The sequence below is a fragment of the Apium graveolens genome, chromosome 4 (genome assembly GCF_009905375.1).
Source record: "Apium graveolens cultivar Ventura chromosome 4, ASM990537v1, whole genome shotgun sequence".
In the NCBI taxonomy this organism is placed as follows: domain Eukaryota; kingdom Viridiplantae; phylum Streptophyta; class Magnoliopsida; order Apiales; family Apiaceae; genus Apium; species Apium graveolens.
Window position 1 is genome coordinate 247,043,534 of NC_133650.1, and position 8,032 is coordinate 247,051,565.

At 35.7% G+C, this 8,032-nt stretch overlaps 1 protein-coding gene across 2 annotated transcripts; it reads left to right on the top strand.

Annotated features, from left to right (window-relative positions):
* Positions 1–1,865: 1,865 nt before the first annotated feature.
* On the top strand, positions 1,866–7,744 carry LOC141720782 (uncharacterized). Of its 2 annotated transcripts, none has more exons than XM_074523391.1 (5): positions 1,866–2,119; positions 3,284–3,425; positions 4,791–5,017; positions 6,642–6,899; positions 7,215–7,744. In XM_074523391.1, exons 1-5 carry the CDS (start codon positions 1,901–1,903, stop codon positions 7,527–7,529), a joined length of 1,161 nt encoding a protein of 386 aa, XP_074379492.1. In that variant the 5' UTR covers positions 1,866–1,900; the 3' UTR covers positions 7,530–7,744. The 2 variants fall into 2 exon arrangements, with proteins under 2 accessions (XP_074379492.1, XP_074379493.1); XM_074523392.1 differs by lacking the exon at positions 1,866–2,119 and adding an exon at positions 2,169–2,357.
* The last annotated feature ends 288 nt before the right edge of the window (positions 7,745–8,032 follow it).

The following is an 8,032-nucleotide window of genomic DNA, read 5'->3' on the forward strand; positions in this document are numbered from 1 at the left end:
ATGAGTATTTCATCACTTTTATTGATGATTATTCTAGATATGGGTACATTTATTTGTTGCGCCGTAAGTCTGAGTGCTTTGATAAGTTCAAAGAGTACAAAGCTAAAACGAAGAAGCGAATTAATAAAAGTATCAATTCACTACGATCAGATCGTGGTGGCGAATACTTGCTTGGAGAATTTAAGGAATATTTATCAGAAAATGGGATATAATCCCAGTTAACTGCACCAGGCACACCCCAGCAGAACGGTGTAGCAGAGAGAAGGAACCGGACTCTTTTAGAGAGTGTTAGATCGATGATGAGTTATTCGGATTTACCCAAGTCATTTTGGGGACATGCCTTAGAGACAACAACTTATCTTCTGAACTTAGTACCTTCTAAGTCAGTTCCTAAAACCCCCTTAGAATTGTGGATCAGGGATAAACCGAGTTTAAGACACATTAGGATATGGGGTTGTCCAGCATATGTGCTGAACAAGAACGCGACTAAGTTAGAATCTCGTACAAAAGTAAAGTTGTTTGTAGGCTACCCCGTGGGAACGAAATGTTATTTATTTTATAGTCCGAAGAGTCGAGATGTCATTGTTAGCACCAATGCAAGATTTTAAGAGGAGGACTATATAATGAATCACAAACCCATGAGTAGTGTTATTTTAGAAGAACTAGTGGGAGGGACAGATAATAACCATGAAGCTATATTACAAGTAGAACAACCACAACAAAATGTACAATCTGTCACTAATACCGCACCAGTGCCTCGTCGTAGTGGGAGGGTTTTTCAACAGACTGATAGATTCATGTTTTTGGGAGAGTATTCAGACTTGGTCTCTGGTGAACATGATGATGATCCCCGTACATACGAAGAGGCAGTACAAGACAAAGATGTAGATCATTGGTAAAAGGCGATGGAATCTGAGATGGAATCAATGTATTCTAATCAGGTCTGGGAGCTCGTGGAACCACCCAAAGGTATAAAACCTATTGGATGTAAGTGGATCTACAAGAAAAAGAGGGGATTAGATAAAAAGGTGAAATCCTGGAAAGCAAGACTTGTTGCGAAAGGGTATACTCAGAAAGAAGGTATCGATTATGAGGAAACATTTTCGCCGGTAGTCATGCTTAAGTCAATCCGTATTCTTTTATCTATTGCAGCTCATCTCGATTATGAGATTTGGCAAATGGATGTCAAGACAACTTTCCTTAATGGAAGTCTTGAAAAAACCATCTATATGTAGCAACCAGAGGGATTCATTAAAGAAGGCCAAGAGCATCTTGTATGTAAGCTTAAGAGGTCTATTTATGGACTTAAACAAGCTTCTAGGTATTGGAACATTCATTTTGATCAGGCAGTCCAGTCGTATGGATTTGATCAAAGTCCAAGCGAAGCATGCGTGTATAAGAGATGTGAGGGAAATGCAGTGATTTTTCTAGTAATATATGTTGATGACATTTTACTCATTGGAAACAATGTTAAGGTGTTGTCTTCAATAAAGGCATGGTGGTTCAAACAATTTGAAATGAAGGACTTAGGTGAAGCAGCATACATCCTTGGGATCAAACTTATAAGGGATCGCAAGAAAAGAATGTTGGATTTATCTCAGGAGCCCTACATAGATGACGTATTAGCTCGTTTTAACATGCAGGACTCCAAGAAGGGTAATTTACCTTTCAGACATGGAATTTCTCTATCAAAGAGTCAGTGCCCTTCGACACCTAAAAGTAATACTTATTTTAATAAAATTAATTTTACTTTTAAAAGAATACATTTCTAAATATTTTTAATATAAAATTATAATTTTTAATTAAAGTATTTATCTTCATTCCGCTGAAAACATGTTTTTTTACCCTTAAAGAATTAAGATGTTTAAGTTTAACTTTGGAAAAACATCAGCGGGTAAAAATGATGAGATTAATACAACTACAAATCCCTCAATTTGTGTCATTGACTCAAAAGTCAAAGTCGTCATTATCATCATCATCAGTTTGTATTAACAATATTATTACTATTGGAAACAGTAGCAGCAAGTTGAAATTCATCCCATCGCTTTCAATTTCTTCATCAGCTGTTGTTACAGACATGGTTAAAGCAATTAGGGTTCATCAAATTGGTGGCCACGAGGTCTCTCTCTCTCTCTATCTCTCTCTCTCTCTGTGTGTGTGAGAGAGAGAGAGATCACAATAACAGCTAAAATTTATATTTCATTTTGAATTTTATAATTTGTTAATTACTGTATTTTTTGAGTTGTGTTAATTACAGTGTTTAGTTTGATGATTGTAATGAGAGAGTTTGATTAGGATTCATACATGGATTAACAATGTTTCAGTTCTGCAAGGGATCAAGACGTCAACGCTTCGAAGTACATTAATATTTTAATTTCTTTAATTGGCTCTTACAAATATTAAGTGTTTTAGGAGTTGAATAGTTGACTGTAATTTGTGCAAATATTTCATCTCTGGATATATCAGTTCCATATATGCATATATAGATTTGATCGTCCATTACGAAAATTAAAATACTCATGCACTCTGCCTTCATTGTAGTTAGAACTCCCTTTTGGTAAGAAGGAGCAATCAACTATACTGTAATGCTAGGGTCTACAAACGATCATTGTTTATCTGTGCTAAGACTAAGAGTACATGAATGACATATAGAGACTAGTGTCTGTTTGGATTGACGGAAGTGAATGTTATATATCCTTTTAATCATTTGACCAGAGAGTATTATAGGGGGGAGGGGGGGGGGGTTTAATGGAAGATTACTTTAAAATCTTACTATTTTTTTTTGTTTCCTCCTTAAAGTAACGCAAGGGCAATCATTTTATTTCTTCGCTTTGGATAATTGAGTTGTATGACTGTATCTATCTAAAGAACAATTGTGATGATGTATAAGAGTAAATTTTTCAGTATCATGAAATGCAGTACATTATTTTCCATTTATTTGATTAGCCAAACCAGGTTATGTTTATAAACAGCTCCTTTATTTTCCAAACATATTTACGGTACGTTGCTTCCCTTCAAATTTCATCTCCTTCGATTATGTTGCATTGTGTCGCATTCCATCATATTGTTTTACTACTTAAGCAGACCCTAAAGTATGTTGCCCTTTGTGTACCTTTTATTTATCATTTATCATCTGTTGTGAAACAACTCATTATCATTTGTTATGTTACAACTAGGACAAAACTACTGTTATGCTTGCTTGTTATATGTAATTGTACTACCATACATTAAATTCTTTACTTGTGTTGAATCAATGACTTAATTTGTGTCAAACCGATGACAGGTCCTGAAATTGGAGGATGTACAAATTGGAGAACCTAAGGATGGAGAGGTCAGGGTAAAAAATAAGGCCATTGGGTTAAATTTTATTGATATATACTTTCGGAAAGGGGTTTACAAGGCAGCTACAATGCCCTTTACACCAGGTTTGCTGTTAGAGTATGTTGTACGTGCTATAACATGTCTAATTGCTTCTTAAATCGATAAATAGATTTTTTAGGTTCTGTTTAGGACATGTATCAGTATGCTTTATTTGCAGTTCCTTAGTCCTGAATGTATTTTCCATTTGCATTGCTGTTTAAAAATTTATGATTCACTTTAGTACTTTATTAACTTATCCAAAATAATTTTTATAGTAGTAACAGAAAAAACTGTTCAAAATTTAATAAGTAGCAGAGATTCATACTCTGTGTAATGTTTTTCTTAATCTTATACATCCAAGAATGCATCTGTTATGCGAGTGATACTTGAACTACTTCTGCCAAATGACGATATACTACCCAAAGAACAGTATCAAAAAGGTAATATTAGTCTTTACTTTTCTTAACAGGAAGGATTATCGACTATCAAAAGTTAGTTGTGATTGAGGGTAGATTCCCAATGATTTAGTAGCTTTACACATTAATGTACAAAATTGTGAGGTCACTCCTTTTATGGAGATTATCTCATGTGTAGGCAGACCACGTGCGGAGAAAATGTGTAATCAGCAACCTCCATCGTAAATACTGGATATGTCCTTAAAGGCTAAGTAAAATAATTTGTGTATTTCATCGTGTAAAACGCATCACTGCTATTGTTCCTATTGCTAAGGTCTTAATTCTACTTTATCAGTCCCTTTAGTTAAATATCTTTATTCATTGCAAAATTTAGAAATTTATTCACCAAAATTTTACACACACGACAGATAGCACATACATGCAGGGTTACGTCGTTGATGAATTCCAGTTGTAAATATTATAGTTACAAACTGTTATTGTAGAGATCTTCTTTTCGCACCTACCAATGTCCCTATAAGACTGCATTGGAAAATAAAATAAATGAACTAATTCTTGAGATTATTAATGGTGTAGCATGGCATCAAGCTTGGAGTGCAAGATGATTTTACCTATTTAAAGAGACTCGACCTCCTCTATTATAACACACGTCAGTATATATGCAACAACTACATATTACGTATACGTTCTGCAATTTTATCTTTTGCCTATGCAATATCTATGTTACTAATTGTCTTCGTCACTGATTATCTCTTCTATATAGTCAACATTATTGGTATATTGTTATTTGTAAGTCTAATGAATATTGAGTACATATTTATAAAATCCATGGCGTTATTCAGAAAACTGTCTTGTTTCTTGGCACCTTTTGCTTTTGGATGTTCACATATTGAACAATCAGGAAAATAATTGTTTCAAGATGTTCTTTCATTTATTCTCAAGCATATAAGATTCAATTCCACAGTAGTGGATGCTAACTATAGGTTAAGACTAAATTAGTATTGGCTCTACTTGCAGGTATGGAGGCAGTTGGTGTTGTGGAAGCTGTGGGTCCTGGGCTAACTGGTAGGCAAGTTGGTGACCTTGTTGCGTATGCTGGAAATCCAATGGGATCATACGCTGAAGAACAGATTCTTCCAGCTGACAGAGTGGTTCCAGTTCCTTCTTCTATTGATCCTGCTATTGCAGCCTCAGTGATGCTAAAGGGAATGACCGCTCAATTTCTTGTGCGTCGCTGTTTTAAGGTACGTGAACTTTGAATATATTACTTGAGTTTCCTCGCTGTTTGCCTTTACTTGGGAATCCCTTTCAAGATGTACCAAAGGTACATCCAAAATTGGAGACAAATGAAATTTCGAAGGTCCAAAACAAATTTAGTTGTATTTTGTTTTTCCTGTCCAATTCTATGATCTAGATATTAAACGTAAGATGTCAATCCGTCAATTTGTCTGGGTAATTAGTTTCTAGATAAGATGGAGTTAATGATTAAATAATTAGCTCCTTATTTTTTTGCCCATTCCTCTTCATTCGTGGCTCAGTAGTTCTTACCTTTTAAATGGCGCGATGTATTTAATTTAGCCTATTATAGTTCAAAGTTTACGTACCACGTGAATTTCAGAAATACCTGATGTACGTGAATTTCAGAAATGCCTGATGTTTTCATTTCTGATCTGTGTCATGATCCAACATTCCATTTGTTAGCACTCATAAGTTGAGGAGAATAACTGTTAGTACATGTAAACTTCAAAATTAGATCTATGCTCATGACTCTACTTATCATCAGAAATTTTCCGTAAGATAATGTAGTTTAAGTAGAGAAGAGCAAGGAATATTTGAAATAATAATAGGGTGGGGGGATGAATCAAGTTACAAGATCATGGCTCATATAGTCATATACCATGTGAACTGAGAGGGAAATCCTCTGTATATGCATGTAGGACCCTTGTATGGGTTGGAAACCTAGTATATATGATCCTCTAATCATTAGCAGTGGGGTATTACCAGGGGATGAGCTTCGACCATACTATTGGAGGTAGCATATAATTATTATTTTTTTCTTTGGGGGTTGAGGTTTGAAATGTCTGAAATTGCAAGCTAATGGCTCATATGGTCATACGCTATGTAAAGAATGACTGAAAGTGAAGATCCTATACATTCACATGTACAACCTGACACTTATATGGATCAGCAACCTCGTTCATATGTTGTTCTTATCATTAGTAATGGGGTATTACCACTGGTTGAGCCTGGAAAAATATTGGAGGGTTGGGAGGGGGATATAATAGTCTAGAAGAATAAATTTTTTGTTGATTTTTGTCCTTGGGTGGGCCATGCCCCTGTACACGTCCTAGTCTCTTAGATAAGCGCCTCCTCTGACGTGTATAACCATCAAGTAAGCATCACTATAATGGGCTTGTTATCATGATTCTTGAATATTAATAAGATTATAAGATGCACTTATACTGTCTAAAGAGGGAGGTCCCTTGGTGAACCTGTGTAGAATATGTAATACCTTAACTTTGCAATTAGGTTTATATCTTTATTTGCTCACCTCGTTTAAGTTGCAATTGGTTCAGGGATAACTGTTTAATATTTATAATTTGATACTTATTGAGTTTAAAATTTTGTTTATATGTATTTAAAAACTTTTAAAACTTGCGTCTTACTTTTAATATTTAAAAGGCTCGCCTCGCGTTAGTGATTTCTGCCTTGGATTTGGAGGGACTTGTGTCTCGGCATGCCTTTCACCTTAAATATCACTTGTCTGACAAAAGAAGTGAAATCATTGTTTGCATACTTTATGTGGTGTTCCTTTTGATAGCATTACGGCGTCGTCTGGCATGAGACTCATATTGGCTTGTATTCCAGGTTGAACCTGGACATATAGTTCTTGTTCATGCTGCGGCAGGTGGAGTAGGATCTCTTCTGTGCCAGTGGGCAAATGCCCTAGGTGCTACAGTTATTGGAACCGTCTCCACAACAGAGAAAGCAGCACAGGCTAAAGAGGATGGTTGTCACCATGTCATACTTTATAAAGAAGAAGATTTTGTCACCCGCGTGAAAGAGATAACATCAGGAAATGGTGTTGAAGTTGTCTATGATTCTGTTGGAAAAGACACATTTGAGGTAATTGGTTTTCATCCTTAAATATAATCTACTGTCAAAAGGAAGGTGCAATATTCATTGGGAATTTGGGATATTCAGAGCTGAAACTGTAACTATAGTTATTTGCATGTGTATAAGCATCACGTTGATTACCAATTTACCACACTAGCCTAGGCATGCACATCTAGTCATATATGCGATTAAGCAATGTTGTATCCTTGATGTCTTCTACAGTTGAATACAACTTTGAATTTGTTTTTTTGTCATTTCAAGTTAATGAAACTAAACAATGTACAGTTCTAATGGTAAATTCTATCTTGAAAATATGGTATTCAGGGGTCATTGGCATGCTTAAAAACACGCGGCTACATGGTGAGCTTTGGGCAGTCTTCTGGCGCCCCTGATCCATTACCTTTGTCTGCTCTTGCTCCAAAATCTCTCTTTTTGACAAGGCCCTCTCTCTTCAATTACACTATAACACGTGATGAACTGCTGGAAGCTGCTGGGGAAGTGTTTGCTAATGTTGCATCAGGTGTCCTAAAGGTTCGTGTAAATCACACTTATCCGTTATCTGAGGCAGCACAAGCACATGCTGATCTTGAGAATAGGAAAACATCAGGCTCTATCGTTCTAATTCCAGATGGAATTTAGCAGCATGCTCAAAACTTACAAAGCTGGTTGTAATAATATCCGCATACATCCTTAAATTGTGTATTAATGTGTGTTATTGGTGTAATGCACTTTCCATTCGTGCATTTTTATGTACACAAATGTGAGGGTGTTTTCGTTGGGTGTGCGTAAACTTGCAAAAATTCTCACAACATCCACCGTTTCTGAATGTCAACTGATATTTAATTTGGATGCCATGTATCTCTACTCCAATAAGTTAGACTGTTACATATATTTTCTTGATAACCCTGGGGATGAAGCTCGAGTTGGAGAAGCATGGTATACAGTTTTCAAGAGCTGCAATGACTATGCCACCATTTGACAGAATTGTCAAAGCACAAAGTTGATGAAATAAGAACGAACATACTGAATTATATATGAACATGTTTGCTAATTTACAAGCAGTTGACAGGACTCTTACTCATAATTTGTCTACTGATCGAACACTGTATGTTAAAGAGATTTTACAATGCTGCAAGGCCAAT